The 25,656-nt window shown below is 40.8% G+C and overlaps 1 protein-coding gene across 6 annotated transcripts in view; it reads left to right on the top strand.

Moving 5' to 3' along the window:
• The window catches only part of LOC136856968 (sodium/hydrogen exchanger 3), an 822,567-nt gene that overhangs the window by 427,704 nt on the left and 369,207 nt on the right, over nucleotides 1-25,656 (top strand). For all 6 annotated transcript variants that reach the window (XM_067135270.2, XM_067135273.2, XM_067135271.2 and 3 more), the window contains exon 2: nucleotides 24,036-24,299. In XM_067135270.2, the coding sequence (XP_066991371.2) occupies nucleotides 24,036-24,299 (264 nt within the window). The remainder of the gene's footprint in view (nucleotides 1-24,035; nucleotides 24,300-25,656) is intronic.

Genomic DNA, 25,656 nt, shown 5'->3' with positions numbered 1-25,656 from the left:
ATGTGACGCATATGTATTGGACAGCATAATGCATTATTACCTGGTCAGCTCACGCGGGGGTTTAGTTCCGAACTGAGTACGAACTAAGCATAACCCTGCGTGAGACACTGGGATGGGGCCCTCAACCCCGACACGGCGCGTCCCAATGGCTAATAGAGGAAGTCTCCTGTAGATATACAGGACAAGTGTGAATAAGACGTAGTCAAATAAGCACTCGCGGATCAACTGAGGAAACTAGAACTGTAGTCAACGGCTTCGATGGCAGAAGAGGACATATGTCTCAATGGCTGAGAGGGCGGAAGAACCAAAAATAAAATCCACCTCGCGTCTGACTCGGATCGAGCTGTGAAGTGGTCAGCGTCTGTTTACCTAGTAGGTACAGCTGTATAGTTACGTTCCAGGAACTAGCAATCCCTGGTCCTAATTTCCCAGTGGAAACACTGGATCAATCTTTGATTACAAGCTATGATGATTCGTGAGAGTAAAATCAGCATTACCCCAGGTGGTTACCAATCCACCCGTCATGAGACGGCTACTGGGTATTCGGATTCTGGGGAACCCAGGCAATCACGAACACAGAGAAAGTCGGAGTTCTCTGGCAAACTAACATCCAAAACCTTCACATACATTGGCATGTTCAATGTAAATACCTTAATCCAACCTGGTAAATTGCACAATCTTGCAACAGAACTAGATCAACAGAAAATTCAGATACTTGCCCTGCAGGAAACGAGATTCACTGATGAGGACACAGCTAATTATGGAAACTACCGTATCTTCAAGAGTAAAACGGAGCGGAGAGTTGGTAAGGGAACTCCCTTACTAGGAATGGCCTTCATGGTACATAGAAGTATTGTAGACTCAATAAAAGAAGTTACTCCCATAAGTAACCGGCTCATGACAATGCGAATCCAATGTGCTAACAAGAAATATACAATAGTGAATGTACATGCACCCACTAACGCGGACAATAAAAAGAACCGCAAAAAACTGATGAATTCTGGGCTAAACTTGAGAAAATCATGGCGAAGATTCCAAAAGAGGATACAAAAATTTTGCTGGGCGACTTTAACGCAAAAATTGGTAAAGAAAAAGAACATCAGAAAACTGTTGGCAAATTCCCTGCTCACAAATTCACTAACAAAAACGGGTTGAGACTCGTTGAACTGTGTCAACAAAACAATCTTAAAATCATGTCGACTTCTCTGAGAAAATCTCCACGGAAACAGAAGACCTGGAGGTCTCCCGTTCCAGGGATCGGTGAATTTCAAATCGATCACATTGCCATCTCTCATCCCATGCAGAGAGAGGTACACGGTGTACAGGTACGCCGAGGAGCAAACGTCGATTCCGATCACTACCTAGTGAGAATAAAGGTAAAATTCACCCCGAAGAAAATTCATCATAAGAGGTCACAAATACCGAAGTTTGATACGACGTAGATTGGAAATACTAATCTGCAAGAAGTGTGGGAAAGGGAACATGCAGGCACCTGGCAGAAATTCCGCAACAAAATCATCCAGAAAGCTCGAGAGCAAATTCCCCTGAAAAATAATACTAAACACCCTTGGTGGAATTCTGAATGTGAACGTGCCTTGAAGGAACGAAAAGAAGCATTCCAGAAATACAACAGCAAGAAATCACCAGAAAACCAAACATATTTCAATGAAACTAGAAAACGAGTAGCCAAAATCATCAGGCAGGTCAAGAGAAAACACTTGAAGCAACAACGGGACTCGATTGAAGACAACTTTCGTAACTACAATGTACGAGATTTCTACAGGGAATTCGGAGGACAAGTCCGTGGGTATGCTCCTCAAAACCTGGCTTTCAAAAGATCAGATGGAAAACTTGCATTCAGTAATCAGGATAATTGTCAGGAATTAGCACTTTACTTCGCTGATCTCCTCAACTGTCCAGAGCCCCTCACAAGATTCCCTCAAGAACCCCCAAGGCACACTTTCCCAGAATCTCCACCACCGACAGAGGAAGAAATCCGCGGCCACATCCTCAAACTTAAAAACAATAGAACCTCCGGAGAAGATGGCATCATTGCGGAACTTCTGAAAAATCTTGGACCTAACTCCCTCAAGGAGCTCACTCAAATCATTACAGATATCTGGCAATCGGAAGAATTGCCTCAGGACTGGAAGTGCGCCCTCATCCACCCATTACACAAAAAGGGAGATAAGACTGACGTAAACAATTACAGGGGCATTTCTCTTCTCCAAGTGACCTACAAAATTCTTTCAGCTTGCCTTTTGAAGAGAACGCAAGAACAACTTGAACAAAGTATTGGCGAATATCAAGCAGGCTTCCGCCCTGGTCGCTCGTGTGCAGAACAAATATTCAACTTGAAGGCAACACTTAAATACAAAGCATTGAGGAACAAACCGGTCATCTGCATTTTTGTTGACTTCAGGAAAGCGTAAGACTCCGTTGATCGACAGTCTCTCTTCGTTATTCTTGAGGAACTGGGGCTTGATTCCAAGACACTCAACCTCATCAAGGCAACACTCACTGACACTATCTCCAAAGTTAAATTCATGGGGGAGATCTCTGAACCATTCCCGATTAAAACTGGCGTCCGACAAGGTGACGGCTTATCTCCGCTTCTTTTCAACCTCGTCCTAGACAAAGTCATCCGCGAGTGGGAAAAGGTATTGAAAGACATGGGATACTGGCGCCCCATACGACTAGGACGACCCAAAGACGGTATTGAGATATCATGCCTCGCTTTTGCAGATGACCTGGCCATACTTACAGATGATGTGTTTTACCGAGCTCGATAGCTGCAGTCGCTTAAGTGCGGCCAGTATCCAGTATTCGGGAGATAGTAGGTTCGAACCCCACTGTCGGCAGCCCTGAAAATGGTTTTCCGTGGTTTCCCATTTTCACACCAGGCAAATGCTGGGGCTGTACCTTAATTAAGGCCACGGCCGCTTCCTTCCCACTCCTAGCCCTTCCCTGTCCCATCGTCGCCATAAGACCTATCCGCGTCGGTGCGACGTAAAGCAACTAGCAAAAAAAAAAAACAAGATGATGTATTCACAGCCGTTAAACAAATTGAAACCCTTAGCGATTGTGCTGGAAAGGTTGGCCTACAAATTTCCTTTGAAAAGACCAAGTCCTTCTGCTCAAAACTTGACATTCAAAATTTGAACACGACACATGGGCAAATCAATCGAGTACCACAATTCAAGTACTTGGGAGAAATACTTGAACCAACGGGAGGCGAGAAGGCTGCCCAGAAAATTCGCCTACAAAAATTTCGGAAAGTCTACGGTAGGGTTCACAACATATACAATAAAAAGTGCTTGTCCCGCCATGCAAAGATCAGACACTATAATACAGTAATAAAGCCCGAAGTCTTATATGCCAGCGAGACCCTTACACTAAACGGTAAAGGTGACCTAGAAAATATTTTAAAAGAAGGAGAATCCTGAGGAAAATTCTCGGCCCTCGAAAAACAGAAGATGGATATAGACTGAGGTCACGCAAAGAGACAGAAGAGCATTCCAACATTGCAGCAGACATCCGCAAAAGACGTCTGAAATTCTATGGGCACGTCCACAGATTGCCGGCAAGTAGACTGACACACAAGATTCTCACCTACATAGAACATCTAAAAAATATTCCATGGGTACTAGAAGTGAAGAAGGATCTGGAAAAAGCCCAGATAAACCCAAATGACACCGCGGACAGAAACCTTTATAGGAAAAAAATCAATGGATGGAAAGTGCAACCAGAGAACGAAGTGAAAAAGAAGACTGGAGCAAAGTGGACAGAAGAACGAAAAAGGATCCACGGAGAAAGGATGAGAGCTGTTTGGCAACTCAGAAAACAGAATCGTTAGAGCTTTGCGTGATCCATTGTCTATACGCACATAATAATAATAATAATAATAATAATAATAATAATAATAATAATAATAATAATAATAATAATCTGATGACACTGGCTGAATAGCAATCTGTTTGCACTACATTGATTAATTAACTACACTACAATGGCATTTATGCACACACATTACGAGTAATTAACAAGCTAATGCAATCCCGGCTATTATGGCACTGCACTATTTCACTGATTGCAATCACAATTGATAATAACAACATTTATGCAAACAAATAAACAGTGCACTTCCGAATTTCTACCTCCTTGCTCAAATTTCAAAGCATGACAACGTATTTAACAATTTGAGCACCCTACAAATAGTGCCGTCACGTTATAGTTACAGTTTGAATCTTTATTTTAGCTTCTTTATAGAACTGAATTGATTAAATATTCAGTATAATGGAATTAATTGTTTTGTAAAATGTTGTGGAATTAATCTCTAACAAGAATTAATATAAGACGTAGGTAGTGGTTGGCAATGTTGCTGAGAGGGCTCCGCCGTTCAGCGCTTACACCGAATACAGTAGAGACAATACGCGACACTTACGGATTTCGCCTTGCTAAAATAGGAGACAATTCGACGGTGGCGCTCCTAGTGACTTGACCTGAACAAATCGCGCTAAATTCAAATATCAATGGAAATGTATATACGGAATGGATAAATAAATTACGTCTAGAAAGAAAGTGGTATTGAGATATTAACTTCGAAGTTGCTAAAGCAATTCTGGATAAATGAATGAAGAATTATTTAAAAGTCTAATTCAAAGACTGAAATTAGACACATAAACAAGATATGAAATGGGCTGCTGTGAAATGGCTTGATCTTTCATGTATGCATTACTTTTTAGCTTTAGCATTCCTGCCTGGACTTTTACGGTTGGATTTGTCTTTTTTTTCATTTAGAAAATATTGTATCATCACATTAAGACACTTGTCAATAAAAATATCGGCACATTCCTTACACACATGATGCAATGAATTAACATTTAAAAGCTGGACAATTTTCCTCTTAACACGAAGCCTACTAACAGAAAGAACTATAAAATTCCGGCTTTAATCTGAGAAGAGGGATTAAAGAAAGAAAAGTATGAAAATGTTGTCGATAGTGATGTTTTGAGGAATATTTACGTACAATTAGAGTAAAAATGTAACATACCCTTGGCTGTATAGTCGAGGATTTTTGAAAATAATCTGAACAGATCTTATAATTCTTATATAAGCGTAACGTCCCTTCTTTCTTGTACACCTTATCCAAATCACTTCTGTGACATTTCAAAACCCACAGATCACACCTACAACAACACATCGGTATTGAAGGTTAACTGCTGCACTATACAATAAAATATGCGTATTACATTTTATGCCAGTTAAATATGGCTCGAGGAGGTCAGAAGGTTATGAAGTACTATAAAAATCTCTGTCACTGGAAGAATATATATGCAAACACAATATTACTTACATTTTCTTGTCACGAGGGAACCTGAAGAACGACCGCGCATATTTCTCTATTTCGTAATTACTGCAGCCAAACACAGCACATACCTTTCCCCTCATGTTGAGAGGAGATATCAAGGAATGACACACGCTACTATTTAATTATGTCGACTCACTGAAAACGCATAAATAACACCAAAAACTTCACACAAAAATACACGTGCTCTTATGAGAGAATCAGTACTGTTCAGGTCTATCCGCTAGAGTAAGCTCCAATAGCTGTCCCTCGATATCTCGCTCAGTGTCGCGTATTGTCTCTACTGTATTTGCTTACACCCACCTGCACTCTTCTTACCTGTGACAAGCCCATGTCGTTCTTCCAGGCTCTTCGCACATCCCGCACATTTACACACTCTCTGCTGCAATTTGCTTTACGTCGCACCGACACAGATAGGTCTTACGGTGACGATGGGACAGGAATGGCCTAGGAATGGAAAGGAAGCGGCCGTGGCCTTATTTAAGGTACAGCCACAGCATTTTCCTGGTGTGAAAATGGGAAACCACGGAAAACCATCTTCAGGGCTGCCGACAATGGGGCACGGCCAACTCGCCCGGTTTACAAACTCTTGGGATCTGCTGAGGGCTGAGGCCTATTTTAAGGTGCTCTAATACGTCAGCCTCGTGTTGGTAGATTTACTGGCACGTAAAAGAACTCATGTGTGGAAAAAATTGCGCCACCTCTGCGTCTCCTAAAACCGTTAACAGTAGTTAGTGGGACGTAAAAGATTATTATTATTATTATTATTATTATTATTATTATTATTATTATTATTATTATTATTATTATTATTATTATCCATCACTCGTGATTGTGAATATCGAAATGTTGATTTATGTTTACCCAGACACTTAAACAAGTACGTGTAAAAAGAATATGAAGTAGATGAATGATAATTATTTTAAAATACCAAACTCACAGATATTACGTTCACCGGATTTATCCACTTCAGACATTGGATGGGGGAGGGGCGGATATGGGCTCTTGTGTACGAGACTCTGGTTGTCAAGATAATTGCAGCAACTGGGGAAATCAGGAAAATGCTGAAACCTTTCAAATCAAATCAAAATCACCTTATTTGCAAATCAAATCAATCAAAATCAAAAGCTCTTTATTTGCAAATGAGGTGTCCACCTCGGTGGCAAATGGTACACTAAAATACGTTATTGTCAAGCACTAAATATTAAATTAACAAGAGAATAAAATTTTCCTATAATACAATATTATACAATTTACGCTAACAATTTTTTCTATTAAACACACAGCTCATCCTTAATAAATGTACATTGTTTACATTGTACTACTTACAAATATAGTCAACTGATATACAGTATGTGGAATTACTTCAAATGATACTGTACAACTGGTATAAGATTAAAATTTACATTGCATTTATGTACTTTTTCTTTTCTTTACCCATTCTGGAACCTAAGTAGCATAACGACCTGCTGCGTCATAACCAGAGCCCCTTTTACCACCACTTTTCGGAGTTCCTGAAGGGCCTTCACAGCTACCGTAGCGGTCCCAGGGCCCTCGAAGTATCCACTGTACTTCACCCCTACAGGCAGTCCCCTACTTTGGCTGTCCAAACTCCTTAGAGGTGTCTACCTCTGTGGCAAATGATACACAAGAATGGATTATTCTCAAGCACTAAATTTTAAATTACAAAAGAAAAGAAGACATTTCCTAAAATACAGTATTATAGAATTTACATTAACAATGTTTCTATTAAACACACACCTCATCCTTAATAAAATTTATATTATTTACAAAATTCTACTCATAATATCTTCTGTACTTACACACATAATTTAACTCGTATACGGTGTGTGGAATCGCTTTAAATAATACTATACAACCCCTATAAGATTAGAATTTACATTGTTTTTTACTAACGTGCATAACGACCTGCTGCGTCTTAACCAGAGCCCCTTGGCCACCGCTTTTAAGAATTCCTGAAGGACCGTCAGAGCTACCGTACCCCTCGAAGTCCCCACTGTAGCCTACTTCCCCCCTACAGGCAGTCCCCTACTTCGGCTGTCCAGTCTCCATAGACAAAGGGATGGGATTAAAATCCTTATTTACAATAACCTGCACAGGTCGAATGCCCTCTAACATGTTTTTCTCTGTTGCTGTTTATTCTTTTCTTGAATATCTGTAAAGATTTTGGAAAAGGATCAAACGCTTCCTCAGGTAACCTGTTCCACTCCTTCATGCCCTTGGCAATGAGTGAAAATTTACCCCAGTCGCTTCTGTAAAATTCCCGTCTAATTTTATACTTGTGGTCAGCCCTACCGACATAATTACTTTCCAAGTGAAGCCTTCGTGGATTTCCCCCCATGCTTCCTCTCCTGTATAGGCTCTGTATAATCCTATAAGTCTACATTTCTCCCTTCTTTTACTTAAAGCTTCCCACCTAAGTTTTTCTAACCTTTCTGATACATTACTGTTTCTGCTGAAATCTTGCTGCTTTCCTCTGCACACCAACTATATATTTTATTAGGTATTCCTGGTGAGGATCGCAAACACTGTTTGCATATTCCAATAATGGACGAACCATATTTAAGTAACTAAATTCTTTGTTGCATCCTATAAGTAGCCTCATTATGACATGTAAAGATCTGTATGCTTCCACAACAATGTCATCAACATGACCCTTCCAGTGCAAATTACTTTCAAATCTCACATCTAAGTATTTGAACTTGCTATCTTTTGCGACAGCTACCTCATCAAAAGCATATTTAAATTCCGTTTTTAAGCTCCTGTTTGTAAATCTTTCGGCAATTGATTTGCCTCCATTAATTTTCATATCAACTCTTCAACCCATTGTTGATACTGTCAAGGTCCCTTTGTAATTCTCGGTTATTTATTTCCCTATAGACAATTATTTCATCTGCATACAATCTTATTTTTGATATTGTATTGTTCCCTAAATCGTTTGCATATATTAAGAAAAGTAATGAGCCGATTACACTACACGGTGGAATCCTTTCCTAGTTTTCTCTTCCTGTGATACATGTTTTCCTACTTTGACTTTCTGAACCCTTGAATTTAGAAATGTTCTTGTCCAACGTATAACACTTATGTCCAGTCCTATTCCCTCCAGTTCCTTTAATAATATTCCATGATCCACTCTGTCAAATGCTTTGGAGAGGTCTATGGCTATGCGATCCAAATGGCCTCCCGAATCCAGCTGATCTGATATGTCCAGTTAAAATCCCACCAGCTGTGCCTCACAAGAAAATTTCGTTCTAAATCCATACTGACTCCGCATGAACCAATTTTTATCTTCAAATACCCCTCTAATATCCTTTGCTATTAAACTCACCAGTATTTTACAAAGTATGCTGGTCATGCTGACTGGTCTGTAGTTCTCAGGTTTCCTTTTATCACCCTTTCCTTTATAAATTGGGATTATTATAGATTCCTTCGATTCCTTTGGTATTACACTATTATTTATGACATAGTGAAAGATACATTTTAAATAAGGCGCTATGTACCACCCTATTGTCTTTAATACCTCCCCAGTAATTTGATCACTCCCTGCTGCTTTTCCTTGCTGAAGCAGTTGGATTTCTCTGAAGATATCCTCATTTGTGAATGAGGAGCTTCTTGTTTCCTTATGTGTCTCTCCCTCTCTATCTTCTGTTTCGATTTCCAACCCCTAACAATCTTCTACCGAATCTATGAATTCCCTACTAAATAGATTTGCTTTCTCATTATCTGTTATAAAGTGTTCACCCCGTTCTCCCACCATTGTGGGAATTTAGATTCCTTTTCCCTTTTGATTCTTAATATTATGAATACAGTTTTTTCCATTTCCCTTTATGGTCATTACCCTCATGAAATATGTCATTCATGTACTTCTCTTTTGCTTCCTTTTTCACTCTAGTTTCCTAGTTTTATTCTCCCTACCTGCTTTGATTTCCATGTTTACTATTTTACATTTTCTTTTTAATTTTCTTAAATCCCTTGTATAGTGAACAGGGTCTGAAGTTATTTTACCGTTCTTAACAGGTACAAATCTCTTCTCCCCTTCCAAATGATTCATTTAAAATTTGCCCAAAGTGTATCCACATTACTCCCTTCACTTGTCCAACAACTGAATTGTGATTTAAGGTACAGTAAGTCCCGAATTCTTCAACTTTAGTTTTTCTGTACAGTTTCTTATCTTGTGTGACCCTCTTAATAAGAGTTTTTTGCAACCACTCCTACATCCATTATTACAGCCTTATGGTTACCTATCGCTTCAATTTCATCGGTATTATCAACAATTTCCCATGGTTTTACCAAGAATATATCTAGTAAATTATTGAGAAGAGTTGTGCTTGTACTACTTGTGTAAATCCATCTTCCCAAATTAACTTATTTGCCAGTTTCTGTTCATGTGCTTAACTTGCAGCTCCATTCCATTGAAATTCAGGCAAGTTTTGATCTCCCCCCATTATTACCATATTATTATTATTGTTTTTATGAGTATGATCTATTATTTCCCCAAATATTTCTATGTCTCTTTCCTCCCTTCCAGGCCTATATGTTCCTATAATTTCCACCTGCTCCATATTACCACAAACTAATTTTATCCCTGATATTTCATCTTTTTCATCAGTAAACCATTCATATGAGCAATAAGTTTCCTTCTCCAGAATAAACATCCCCACATCCCATTTTATCTCCTAGGTCTCTGCGATAGACTGTATACCCTTCTGGAAATACTCCTCTATTGTAACGGCTCAAATCGCGTTACAAATATTTCTCTGTATTATTATTTTTTATTATTGTTGTAACTATTATTATTGTAACTATTATTATTGTAACTATTATTATTGTTTGATTCAGTTCTATAATCTAATTGCACTATGTATTAATTAATTATAGCTTGCTTCATTTTAGTTAATGTATTGTGTATATGTGTGTATATTAGCACCAAAATTATATAAAGAGAGACTTACTGCCTAATATCAGATATGGATATATTATTTGTGATACTATCTTTTAAAACATTGCAACATATGGTGTAATACTGTTACTGTAACTGTCGAGTCATCGCTCTGTCATCGTATGCTTTCAGCGATGAGATAATATTTAGGAAGTTCCAAATTTGCCTGAGGCTATTTCAACACAATATGTAACATTTGTAGCTAGGTGGGAGTAACATCTCGCCTGTTTTTAGAAATGGCGTGTGTGTGACAACTTATGTCTATATAAAGGGATATATCCTATAGCGGCAGTCAGTTGGAGAGTTCAGTTGGTTGGAAGGAGATGAACGGCGAGACTTGCCATGAAGTCAATTTGCGTCAGTTGGAAGGAGACGGATAGTGAGTCAGTGAGATGAAGAAGCAGACGCATGAATACGTAATCGTCAGTGACAAAATAGATTATATGTTCGGAGTGTGTTTCGTATATCTGTTCGGTCGAGTTCTTGTGTCAGTTCGGTGACAGCCGAATATTGAGTCGTCGTAATGCGGACTAACAGTTATCAGTGAATTACTTGTAAAGTTGATTGTGATGTGTGAATATAATTTCAAATCATGCTATATCTCGTTTGTGAAACTAAAATGTTACTTCACCAAATTAGGTTTGAGATACCTACAGCTGATACCAACTCAAAGTAATACGTCGTAATAACACACAGTGTTGAAGGTACTGTTACGTGAACCAGTGAGGCATAAATTTCTTGTACAACTTTTAAGTATCCGGTCAAGAGGATTTCAAATTTAATGCCTAGAGTTTCTTTCAGTTGTTAGTGCAGAGTTTTATATTATCATTCATATTATCGCAGCAGGTCTCACCCGTTAAAGTCAATATTTAAAGAATATATTTTATTTAGTATCAAATACAATTAACTGTTTCATTTCAATAGTAGATTAGATAACCTCACATTTGAATGGGGAAATCAAACTTCATTGTCCTTTCCCCAGAACCTATATGTTATGCTATCAATGTAAGCTTATTATCTCACACCCTAGAGATATTCAAGATTCCCTTTCTATTATCGTTATATTGATTTCTAGCTGGCGCCCATCAACATTTGTATGTGTAAGTAATCAGGTAAGTACGAAGTGCGAGTACATAGTCCGACGATTGAGTATTTTATTTCATTAATATTTTAATTCAGTTTCATTTTAAAAATCAGTGAATAGCCACACTATTAATTAATCCTTCTCTCAACCATGATTCCACTCTTATCACCATATCAATCTCATAAGATTCCATCAATGTATCGAATTTTATTTGCTTATTTACTACACTCTGACAGTTTACCATGAGAAATTTCAGACCTCCTTCCTCCCTTTCCAATAATTTACTATGATCAATGTTCCCTCTGCTATACTAGAATCTTCTTTACTATCCAAATGATCATCAAGAGAATTTAACCTATGTTCCTTCACAATTGTTCTGCTTATGGGCCTGGGCTCCTTGATGCATTCATTTCCTTGAGTTGCTAATTGATAAATAATTACCTACATCCTTGGATGTTTTTACCATTTTCCTAGAAAAGTGTTACCTGTGGTGTTATCTTTAAATTTGATCACACATCGATCCAGCAACGTTGGTTTGCCCCTTTCTGTTTATTATTCTCCCTAATTCTCAACGGCATATTCAAATCCTCAATCAACGTACCTAACCTGTCAGACACCTGATTTTCCCATGCCTGTTCATGTGAGGACCATGCCTTGTAAAATGATCCCTATCTCTCAGTAATAGGATTTAAGTTAGGCATATCATGCCTGTTTGGTATAGCATGTAAAATTACATTGATTTTGTGTGTTAATTTTAGCAAATGACTTATGACATGGTCCAATTCCTCAGTAATTACATTTTAATATAGCCTTACATCATTTGTTCCACCCATTATCACCAGTACATCTTTCTCTCGTTTCTGTATTCCTCGCTCCAGTTGGCAGCTCCTTCGGTAGCTTTGTTTTCCATCCTTTCGTTGTCGAAGTCGTCGTCCTCACCGCCGTCGTTGTCGTCCCACTTGTCTTCCTCTTCTCCTCTAAAATGAATTGTTCACTGTTTGTTTCATTAAGGAATCTGATCAAAATTTTAACTGGATTTGAGTCCACTGTAGCGAAAGTCGTAGGACTAATTTTCTAGCTTAAACTAGGCCTAAATTGGGTCTCCCTACGAAGTTCACTAACCTATTGTGTAAGATCGTCATTCATTTCCTTCATTCGAACGATTTCCATTTGTGCAGCCAAGTCTTAATTATCGCTGCTTTATTTACACAATCCAATCGCAATTCGTCACACGCTGAACACTCACCATCTGTAGCATCCAATATGTCATCTGATACCTCGTCCACACAATATTTACAAATCCATGTGTTACTATTTACACTATCACTATCTACTGAAATGCATTCCACATGATACCATCTAGAACAAATTCTACTCAGTACACCATTTCTCAGACGCTTTTTGTTCAAACCGCACTTATTTCCACTCAATTTGCAAACGAATGAAGGCCCAATACACTCCCTTGTACACGTTACCGCCGCCTTTGTTCGTATTCAATAGTCCACGATGTGAGATTTGTGTGCAGGTCAATGAAAGTGTTGCAGTTTGAAGATTTGTTTGCGTTCCACTTTAACTACTGTTTCTGTTTGTTATAAAATTGTTAATCTTTATTTCTAGTCTGTTTTCGTTGATCTTATATTTCCCTTGGCATATATTCTTCGAATGTTGTTGACGTGTAACATCAGTAGAGAAGAAAATGTTTCGAAAAGTAACTGTATCGTCTTATTCACGCAAATCCAAGTATAACCAATCCGCTTGTCACGTTCCCGCCACAAAATTTAGTGCTGAAACCCAGAAACTTTTAATATACTCAATCATTAGTGAGTGATATATCTCATGGAATGAAGGATCACATTGAAGCAATTTAACCACCCCAAATATCGAGATATCAAGATTACATCACATATGATCATGGCCGTTGCATTTGTTCCAGAAAACGATGTAAAAGTTTTTGATATAGGCCAAAGGTAGGCATTTATACAAGTGGAGGCACATGTTTCCCCTAGTGCACCGTCACTCCATTGTCCTACATAAGAGGCTTGCAGTGGTGACTCAACGGCGCACTAGCCGCCAGCGTCTTGAAACGGTGTAGCATTCCAACTGATCAGCCCGCTGCTACAATGGGGCGAAACGCCGTTAATTTCAGGACTGAGAAAGCCTAAAGACTTAAAGAGATTAGGCGTAGAAGTTGTTTTTCATTTGGTCAGAAACAGTAATGAGCGTGAAACACTTACATCACTTCGATTACCTTGCAGAATATTACGATACAGGACGACATATGTTGCCTTGTGGCTAATGGCACGTTTTGCAACAGCTCCGGTGATATTTCCAGTAGATTATACCATTTAACCGCAATTGTAATTAGTTCAATCACACTTTTGACAGCGACCGTAACTCAGTGATGTCACCCGCCGTTTCAGTCAGACTGAACTGCTGTTCCCAAGGTCGCAAATTAAAATGACGGACAGCGTCACAGTATTAATGATTTATTTCGGTCCTTAGAACAGTTGTCTCGCCAGGGAGAGTACTTCAGTGATGTACTGCATCACCTAAGCTGATAAATACCTTGCTCCTTAGCAGATGCATTGTTTCGACTACCCTCCAAGTGACTTAGAAAAATCATAACTGAAGACTGTTTTCAGAAGGAAAGAAATATTAAAGCTACCACAAAGAAAGCCTTCTCTGCTGGTTAAAATACATGTGCAGTCTTCAAGACGATGGAGCAGTGGTCGAATGGAACTCCTTGAGCCGTGAACCCATAGTTCGCATGCGTATTCGTAGGATGGCATTAACACCAGAGCAGAGAGGACTCCGTTTAAGGTTGTGCCGTTACCAGGTGGTTTGGACTGATAACTGACGTTGCATGATGTTAAGCGATGAATCAGTTCATAATTTCAACGGATGATCATCGTGTGTGTGAGTAGGGACGACGCCGAGGGTGCACGATACATTTTGCCAATGTTGTGGAGAGATACACCGGCATTACTCCTAGCATCATGGTATGGTAAGCCATATGATATAGCTTCATGTAACCGCTAATAGTTATTTGACGGACGATGGCGACACTATGCATTCCAACAGTCGTGACATGGAGGACATCTTCCATCTTAATGTGTTACCCCCTGAAGAGACACCACCGTGGTACAGTTTTTGACCAAGACAACGCTTGTCCACATACAGCACATGTGTCTATGGACTGCCTGCTTCATGTAAGTTAAAGATACTCTCGTGGCCAACAAGATCCATCGATTGAAAACACGTGGGATCATCTCGGACTTGAACGCTGACCCAGTGCTGATCTGCAGGATATCGAGGACCACATTCAGCAGTTGTGAGCCAAGTTGCCCCGGTAGAGGATGCAGCGGCTGTGTACCTACGTTCCGAGCGGTGCTACATTGTACTAACATGCGACTGGGGTGCTTGTACTGTCAACTCCGTTGTCCATTTCAACTCATATTGTAAAGATTGCAATACCGTAATATATTTCATTTTCAGGTTTCCTTATGTGACATTTTTATTTTTTAATGAGCATATACTGCAAGGACGTATTGGGTGCATTTATAATTCATTTTCTACTTATTAGTACGAGTAATAAGTTTCCTCTGAAGAATATAGTAATTAATTTGTAATGCGTAACTTAAGTTTCCCGCATCTGACCACACGTTTTAAGTCCAACGGAGAAAGTCTACGAATACAATCTACTGTTGTTGACAGACTCAAAATTAGATATGAAAACAATGATGGGAAACTTGCGACATGAAGTTGAACTTCCTTTGATGATTTTTCCCAGTCCTATAGTTTTCTTTATCTCATGAAGTATAGATCTGGAGAAAGAAATACAGATGTATGGCAGGAATAAATTCAAATGTAAGGGTGGAATATGAAATTCATAGCTCTTGATGGATATCCTAGTAGAGTCATAGTGAATTGTTTTAATTGGGCTATACAGTATTTTCGATTAATTTTAATCGCTGATTTTGGCCGTGCGGTTAGGGTCGCGCAACACTGAGTTTGCGTTCGGGAGATAATTGGTTCGAACTCCACTGTCGACAGCCCTGAAGATGGTTTTCCGTGGCTTCCAATTTTTACACCAGGCAAATGCTGGGGCTGTACCATAATGAAGGCCACGGCCGCTTTTTTCCCACTCGTAGTACTTCCCTATTCCATCGTCGCCATAAGACCTATCTGTGTCGGTGCGACGTAAAGCAAATTCTTTTCTGCTAGTTGTTTTTTTACGTCGCATCGACACAGATATGTCTTATGGCGACGATGGGACAGGAAAGGGCTAGGAGTGGGAAGGAAGCGGCCGTGGCCTTAATTAAGGTACAGCCCCAGCATTTGCCGGGTGTGAAAATGGTAAACCACGGAAAACCATTTTCAGGGCTGCCGACAGTGGGGTTCGAACCTACTTTCTCCCGAATACTGGATACTGGCCGCACTTAAGCGACTGCAGCTATCGAGCTCGGTGTAAAGCAAATTATAAATAAAAAATGCTGATTGTCATCTATTTTCATTATCGAGCCACAGAACACAAGCCACGGAGAATTAATGTAATTGCATGATAGTAGGAAATTCTCAATCGAACTTGTATTGTTACACTTGCAAATCAGTATGTCGGCTCCCGGTCCACTTGTGGCGAATAATATCTGTATATATTGATTGGTGATAGCATTTTAGTGCCTAATACGAAGTCCATGGATTCGAAGAAAATCTATGTGAAATCTGAGCAGTTTATTTTCATTCCCCAGTTTAAACGAAAGTAGCCTTGCCACAACTCTTGTTCAGTCTGAATAAACTGGAGCATCAAGCAGTCAACGATATCTTCAGATGTTTGGCACAACTTTCTGACCGATGGACTGCCTCTAGACCTTCAGGACACGGAGTTATTCTCGTTATAGCCCTCTGCCTAGGATTAAATATCTGGATGAAAAGGGATTCCAACCTGGTCCCATTCTTACACATTTGAACTCACTGTTTATTCATGAACGTCCTATTTTTATATTTATCAATATTCTTCAATGTTGCCATTGACGCTTTCAAGGCCCGTACTTATGGACATGATATAGGCTTTTGGGCTTATGCCGTGTCAAGAAAATAAGGTGAAATTCTTAACGTTTCGCAGAGAACTGTGTTCTGCGTCATCAGAAGAAAATCTCGACTGTCCACGAGAAAGACTTCTTAAACAATGAACTTTTAAATTTAGACGTTATAATAGAAGTGGAAATAGTACGTTAATTCGTCACCAGATTTCTCAGTTTATTCAGCCTCAACAAGAGTTGTGGCAAGGCTACTTTTGTTTAAAATGGGGAAACTTTGTTAAATAAACTACCCGGATTTCACATGGATTTCCACTTCTATCATCATCATCATCATCTGTTTACCCTCCAGGTTCGGTTTTTCCCTCGGACTCAGCGAGGGATACCACCTCTACCGCCTCAAGGGCAGTGTCCTGGAGCTTCAGACTCTTGGTCGGGGGATACAACTGGGGAGTATGACCAGTACCTCGCCCAGGCGGCCTCACCTGCTATGCTGAACAGGGGCCTTGTGGAGGGATGGGGAGATTGGAAGGGATAGGCAAGGAAGAGGGAAGGAAGTGGCCGTGGCCTTAAGTTAGGTACCATCCCGGCATTCGCCTGGAGGAGAAGTGGGAAACCACGGAAAACGACTTCCAGGATGGCTGAGGTGGGAATCGAACCCACCTCTACTCAGTTGACCTCCCGAGGCTGAGTGGACCCCGTTCCAGCCCTCGTACCACTTTTCAAATTTCGTGGCAGAGCCGGGAATCGAACCCGGGCCTCCGGGGGTGGCAGCTAATCACGCTAACCACTACACCACAGAGGCGGACTCCACTTCTATTATAACGTCTAAATTCAAAAGTTCATTGTTTAAGAAGCCTTTCTCGTGGACAGTCGAGATTTTCTTCTGATGACGCAGTGCACAGTTCTCTGCGAAACGTAAAGAATTTCACCTTATTTTCTTGATGCGGCATAAGCCGAAAAGCCTATATCATGTCTATAATATTCTTCAACGTTAACGTTACACGTTTAATGGACGCGTTCGCTGGAATGGGTTTCCTACAGGCCCAAAACTGTCTAGTACAGCTAATTGTAGCCTATGACTAAAACTTGTGATCAATCACCATAAAGTTAATGTGTAGGTTATATCTCTCGGTATGGGCAATTTTCTTCTTATTGTTCTTCTGTAATGTTCTCTTAACTTGTCATGAGTAACGATCAAACGAAGGTCATTTTACTGCTGAGCTCATGGTATTAACAGCTCTACTTCTGACGAAGCATTTCAATGAAATTACCCTTTCTATCCATGACACAGCATTTTTTGTATTTGCTTTAAACTATTCCTACTAATTACTTTTTGACAATATATTCCTATTTTTTCTACCACTGCGTAAATATTCTTTTGTTCCACTGGGAAACACAGGGCTTTTCCAAGCTCCATCCAATGAAGATGAGAACCTTGGTTTAAGGTTTCCTTCTAGAAAATCGTTTTGAATCCAGGCGGTAGAATAAGATTGACGCGGAGACAGGAGAACTGTCCATCACAGGAAAACGTGATATCGATGCACCAATCAGTTGCTGTTACATGTCTGCACGTGCGCATCTCCCGAGTACGTCGCTGTGTCATTACGTGGGAGTGATTGAGAGGAGCAGACGAGTTGAATGCAACACAAAATGTTGCTCACGATAAAACAGCACGTATTCATTGTTGAGTCGTAGAAAACCTGTGCGGAACTGTTCGCGCAAGAGTTTAAGACTGGAAGTGTTTTGGCAAAAAATTCCAGCAAAGTCTGCAATGCAAAACATAGTGGTAAAATGGCGTGAAACAGGCTCTGTAGCGAACAAAAACTGTAATTATCCGAAAAGAGTTCGAACACCAGAAAACATTGCTCGAGTGAAGGAAAGCCTGGAACGAAGACCAACGAAATCTCAGCGCCGTTTATCTAAACAAGTGGAAATTAAGAGATCGTTGAGTCGAAACATTATTTTAAAAAAAGGACCTGCATCTGTATCTTTACACATTTGCTGTTGTGCGTGCGTTACAGCGTCCAGACGAGCCTTCGCATGTTGAGTTCTTCCAGTGGTTTCTAAGTGAAGTGGAGTCAGGGCTTTTGGATCCTCAGTTTTTCATTTCTTCAGATGAGGCCATTTCCATCATCTTCTGCGATGGTGTTTATTAACGAAGGTCAATCCCGCGTCAGTCTTTTTTTTTTTTGAAATGCTATTTGTTCGGAGCATCGAACTATAGAGATCTTTAACCCCTATACGTTTACCGGAGCGTGGCTTCGATCCACGGATCTCAGTTATGGGCCAATCACGATTCCACTGCGCTACTCCGCTGTTCGCGTCAGTCTTACTGCAAATATTATCCGGGCCAGTTCTATTCTACCTGGTCGAGGCGGTAAAGGCGTGCTTGGTTCATCCGGAAAGACGTGGGTTCGAATCCCCGTCAGGAAGTTGTAAATTTTAAGAAGTGAAAGTTCCACTTCCGGAGGTGCACATGGCCCTGAGGTTCACTCAGCTATACCAAAAATGAGTACCAGGTTAATTCATGGGGGCAAAGGTGGACGAGCTAACCACTCTACCCCATCAAGTACCGAGGTTACGGATAGTGGAAGCCTTTACCTTCCACCCCTCCAAGGGCCTTCATGGCCTGTACGGAGATGACTTTGCTTTGCTAGTTCTACTTTGCCCACCCTATATATTGTATCTTTCAAAAAACGAAGGTTGTAATTTTACGTGACTTCACATTGTTATCCGAACCACAAGGGCATGACCTTTAAAGTAAAAAATTCCCACTTTTACTGATCGGGTTTCGAAACTCGGCCGCCTTGATGAAAAGCCAGCGACGATGTTGCTCGGTTCTCACACCCTGCATCCATCAAGAAATAACGACATGCAGAGGGAGCATAGTAATAGAAGGAAAAATGTACTATTGTTAGCAATGGGCCTGCGTTACTTCCTCTCTATAACTCGGTTGCGAACCAGATGTGATGGTTATCGGCATGCACTCGGCTGTGAAGCAAGATCAGTGACAGACATATTATCAAAACGTAACACGTGAACCAAAAATGTAGTGAGGCAATACAGCATGGGGGAAGGCCGTGTTTGGCATTGTCTTTTGGTTTTAACTTCATATCTTAAACATGAATATCATCCACTATCCACTAATGTACCTCTGTTCTGGACCCTTCCGAGGACCGAGATTTGAATTCGGGTGCTGGCAGAATGGAAGGAAGTATATGAACACATGAATGAGTGAAAGAATGGGTGATTGGAATTGATTAGTCAAATGGCATATTCAAGGTGAGTTTTTCCTCTATGGCAAAAGGTAAGGTGATGAATCGGGAGGTGATAAGGAAGACAAAGCCAAGATGTTTAGACCAATTCACTTCCGTTTTTGTACTGTCTACAACTGTACGCTGCTGAGACTACAATTGCACATACAGGCCTGCATCTGCTGAAGCTAGAGCAAGTAACATTCATACCACATGCAATTTAAGCGTAACTGTAAATAATGGGTGTACGAGACCTTTTCGTACTGCAATCTGCGCGCAAACTGTTGATAAGATACCGAGCGAGTTAGCCGTGTTATTAGAGTGACGCAACTGTGAGTTTGCCATTCGGGAGATAGTGCGTTCGAACCCCACTGTCGGCAGCCCTGAAGGTGGTTTTCCGTGGTTTCCCATTTTTACACCAGGCAAATACGTCACTTGCTCGAAGAAACTTTTGTCGGCACGCTAGAGGCAACGCAACACGATGTGCGTTCTCCTTAAACTTTGATCAACTGTAACTAACATAGAGTAGTAGTGTTGTGGGTCCGTCTCCGTGGTGTAGTGGTTAGTGTGATTAGCTGCCACCCCCAGAGGTCCGGGTTCGATTCCCGGCTCTGCCACGAAATTTGAAAAGTGTTACGAGGGCTGGAACGGGGTCTACTCAGCCTCGGGAGGTCAACTGAGGAGAGGTGGGTTCGATTCCACCTCAGCCATCCTAGAAGTGGTTTTCCGTGGTTACCCACTTCTCCTCCAGGAAAATGCCGGGATGGTACCTAACTTAAGGCCACGGCCGTTTCCTTCCCTCTTCCTTGTCTATCCCTTCCAATCTTCTCATCCGTCCACAAGGCCCCTGTTGAGCATAGCAGGTGAGGCCGCCTGGGCGAGGTACTGGTCATTCTCCCCAGTTGTATCCCCGACCTAGAGTCTGAAGCTCCAGGACACTGCCCTTGAGGCGGTAGAGGTGGGATCCCTCGCTGAGTACGAGGGAAAAACCGACACTGGAGGGTGGAGGACTATACTTCTTGGCTTACTATCTTCTTTATCATTGTCCCATCGGGCGAGTTGGCCGTGCGGTCAGGAGCGCGCAGCTGTGAGCTCGCATCCGGGAGATAGTGGGTTCGAAAACCACTGTCGGCAAATGCTGGGGCTGTACCTTAATTAAGGCCACGGCCGATTCCTTCCCATCCCTAAGCCTTTCCTGTCCCATCGTCGCCATAAGACCTATCCGTGTCGGTGCGACCTAAAGCAACTAGCAATATATATATAACCATTGTCCCAGTCTTCTCTTTGCGTTTTTCCATAGAGGGCTGCTCGCCCTGTGTATTTTACACAATATGTATTTAAATAATTTATTTGTATACAGTATTTAGTAAACCAAATAAATAGTGTAAATAGTAGGTATTTCATTTTAAACATAAGTGTAGGAAACATTTTATTTACTCCATATGTCTGTTATTTTTCGGGTATTATGTCTTGTATGTTCATTCTTATATTAACGCTTCAGGGAGATACGGTGAGTGATACCGATTGTAGAAACATTTGAAACATATACATTTCGCACACCACGAGCATCGCGTGGAAGCAGGTTTGCCAGAGTAATATTTCAGGTGAGAAAATATCATCCAGTAAAGAAACGTCGTTAATATTAACTTACTTAAGATTTCACGTGTTGGCAATAACTTTGCGACAAACCACACATAACATATTTTTCCGATAACATTGTTTTATTCAATTATTGATGTGTTAAAATTCATTTACCACATAGAATATGGACGAATAAGGACAATTATATTTCAAAATACATTGAACAAAGCCATTCGTGTAGTAATCCTCAATGGAAAACGGTAAATAAATGAAACAAACAAAAAATCATCGGAATTTGAATACGGGGCACAAAAGTGTGAAGCCGCGGCGAAAACCACTGCGCCACCGCGTCAGTTGAATTTGCTACGAGTTAATAGGCACGACGTAAAGCACGTCGGAGCCGGGCTGAGTGGCTCAGACGGTTGAGGCGCTGCCCTTCTGACCCCAACTTGGCAGGTTCGATCCTGCCTCAGTCCGGTGGTATTTGAAGGTGCTCAAATACGTCAGCCTCGTGTCGGTAGATTTACTGGCACGTAAAACAACTCCTGTGGAACTAAATTCTGACAGCTCGACGTCTCCGAAAACCGTAAAAGTGGTTAGATGGACGTAAAGTAAATAACATTATTATTATTATTATTATTATTATTATTATTATTATTATTATTATTATTATTATTATTATTATTATTATTATTATTATTATTATAAAGCACGTCGGAAACTTCGACCGTCATTTTCTCGGAAACGGTCGAGTGTCTACGGATAAGCCGAAACCTGTGTTCGCTTATTTCAACCCCTCTTTTCACTGAACAGAGTGTCCGGGCAATAGGGTTGTTACACTTGGCGTGTTCTCCCTCGTCAGTGAAGTCCACTCGCCAACATATGCATCAAGCACAATGGAAACTGAATAGGAAGTGGCATCTAAGCGGATTTCTGCAATCTGTTATTCAGCGTGAGAGTATTTACTCCAAGCTGAACAGGAAAGGGAATATACTTGATGGCGGCATTTTGAATTTATTTCAACGTTGTCATAATACACCTCTAATGGGTAAATGTTAAGGTAATGGGACTGTTATAGCAATTTTACTGAACTACCTGGGGCAAAGTTTCTGCCCTTGATTCCGGGACAATCCGAGTTTTATGGCCATGCAGGTCCTTGGAAGTAAATGCTTCGACTATTTATTATTTCGGCACCAACTAAGACAAAGCGGTTACCTCTATGCCCAGCCACCGTTGTCTCCGGGAAGTGATTCTGGCGCCATGTACAGCCATTGTCAGTAATTCCAGGTCGATGTAGAAAAAGACAGGGTCGCCTACCTGCTGCTGTGGGCAAGTTTACAAAGCATTCTCTTCTTTGTTCAGTGGTAGAAATGTTATTCCGTAACCAGCATTGCTCCAGTGCTCTTCCAAGTCAACGAAGGTCGAAATGTCGATTTATAAGAAGCACATATGTCTCCATAACAAATCTCATAAACTGGAAACTGTTTGGATGTGGATAGAATGGATTGTTTTATTTTCCTTTATGAGGTTTAAATTCTTCTTTTCTTGCCGCTTTTTCCCACACCTGTGGGGTCGCGGGTGCGAACTGCGTCGCACATGTGGATTTGGCCCTGTTTTACGGCCGGATGCCCTTCCTGATGCCAACCCTCTATGGAGGGATGCAAGCACTATTGAGTGTTTCTGTGGTGGTTGGTAGTGTAATATGTTGTCTGAATATGATGAGGAGAGTGTTGGGACGGACATATACACCCAGTCCCCGAGCCAGAAGAATTAATCAGAAGCGATTAAAATCCCCGACCCAGCCGGGAATCGAACCCGGGACCCTCTGAACCGAAGGCCAGTACGCTGACCATTCAGCCAACGAGTACGAGGTTTAAATAATATTGATTATTATTGATTCTAAAATTTGGATTCAATTTTCTCTGCTTGAAAATATTTGAGTTGAGAAATTTCTTACGCAAAATTCAAATTTATATTGTTTGTAAAAATGGTACACTGCTAATTTCTTATCGTTTGAATATTTGAAGTTTCCTAAAAAATTACAACCATACAACTTTTGGATTATAAAATTGATCTAAACCTACAAAATATATTAAAGAAACAGATTTACAGTTGATGCGCGTACGGTGTCTTATAATGATGAACTTTATATAGAAAACCTAAACCTCTATAACATCTACATTATGTTACTTTGATTGAAGTATCAACATAAAGACACCTCAACAAACCTGTTTACCCTTCAAACTCACGCACTGGGACGGATCAACCGAACTCTTGCCCTGTTTACGTAGGTCTACCATCGCTGATGATACCTATACCACTGAAGTGGGAGTGTCGTTTCTAAATGGTTTGACTTCCTAATGAGATATCGAACCTACGTTCATACGGATGAACTGAGCACGCCTTCGCTACCTCGAATACGCCGCACCAACGATGAGCCTGGTGAAGTATGAAATGGATGTCCTTCTGGCCATTTTGTGAGGTAGTAACCAATTAACATGTGAACTACTTTGAAAATTGGTTTATGTATCAATTGAAACAATTTAACACGGAAATATTTCACCTCTGAAATTGCCTTACGATCCATTGGAGGATCATAAAAGATTAAATGTATCTAGAAATGTCCATGGTTATCGTAATTGTGCTTCCTGAAGTGTACCTCAGTATGTTCCACCTTAGGCTTACATTTATTAACAGGTAGAATTTACTTTCTGGTGTTAATACTTAACTGACTTTCTTTTGCTTGCAGGTTTCCACATGGCCCCGAAGCTGTCCAAGATCTTCCCTGAGTCGTGCCTGCTGATCGTGGTGGGGGTAGTAATCGGTGTTCTCCTGTTCCACACCAGTAATGTTCACGTGTCGCCGCTCACTCCTGACACATTCTTTTTGTACATGCTGCCACCTATAATCCTGGACGCGGGCTATTTCATGCCTAATCGGCTCTTCTTCGACCATCTGGGGACCATTCTGCTGTTCGCTGTGCTGGGCACCATCTTCAACACCCTCACTATCGGTAAGTGACAATGCCTGCTGTTTACTTGGATATTTTTCAAAAGAAAACTACACTCTACGGCTTTACAAGGAATGAATCACTAATGAAAAGGCAACTACTAAGTAAAGTGCTGGTGGCTGAGAAGTCAAGTTGGCTTCTTGTATGGAGAATGACCTGACATTAGGCATCGCTCAGTAACATTCCTTCTGCAATAGGCTACTAACGAACAGGTTAGCTCAGTGCGTTGCGGAACGGGTAGATTTGGCTGCTAGCTATTCATTCGGGAGACAGATGGGTTCGAATTCGTCGAAATGTTTGTACTTGGTGTCATATTTCAACTCCAGGCAAATGCCGGGATGATACCTTTCTCAAGGCCACGGTAGGACACATCTGGCACTAAAATGCATACTGCAGGGAATATTATTTCTACCAGTGACTACGTAGTGCGGTGTTATTCAATCTGTATAATTCATCATCTTCTCCTTCTTTTTGGCCTTTGCCTCATTTAATTTGCGAGTTAGCTATCCTAGTTGGAGTTCGTCTGTGTCCACTATTCATAACTAGAAGATACATTGACTGGCAGTTTTGGTTATGCGGGGTTTCTACCTGACGTCAAGACCCCTCCTGCTAACTGGGGCCTGTCTGACGCCGCTGTCCACTGCTGGCCTGTCCTCAGACATGTCAGAGCAGCCCATCGGTGGTTGCCCACCGGCCCCCCACTCGCCGTAACAAATTCCATCTCCTCCACCAAGTAAACCGTTGAGATCTTCCCTGTAACCCTGACAAGGGGCCCTTACAAGGTACTACCAGCTGGGCCAGTTGGATATTTCCTGGAGCGATGTAACTCATTTATTATTCACCGCATCGTCTTGGTTGGAGAACGCAGAGTCTGGCTTCCTAATGATGAAACCACGTTGGTAGTGTTTTCAAACTTCACTTGAGATTCTATACCTCCACAATTGTCGGTGTATTATTTAACAGATTCATCCACAAGGTCTTTCTTATAAACACAGACCGTCGAGCGGCGTTTCTTCTCTCCGGTACCAAAGCAGCTATACGGGAGGCGAGCCCATAGTTGTTGACCTTGCAAGCAGCGTGCACGTATTCGATCAAGCATCAATAGCCAATCTGAATCTCACCTGTTAAGGCGACACTCCGGAGATAAAAAGATATTTTTACTTAATGCATGGATTTTCACGAAACATTGTAGGAATGTAAAAGTAGAGATATCACGAACATTTCTTTCGTATACAATTAACAGTTTTCCAAAATATTTTTTTGGACATTTTAATTCCATTTTTTTCATGAAATTTAATTAACATGTTAATGTAAATCCATAATTAGGTAGATAATACTCCTTTTAAAAGCACTACGTGTT

This window comes from Anabrus simplex, chromosome 1, assembly GCF_040414725.1.
Source record: "Anabrus simplex isolate iqAnaSimp1 chromosome 1, ASM4041472v1, whole genome shotgun sequence".
Lineage (NCBI taxonomy): Eukaryota > Metazoa > Arthropoda > Insecta > Orthoptera > Tettigoniidae > Anabrus > Anabrus simplex.
This window is presented reverse-complemented; position numbering and strand designations above follow the sequence as displayed.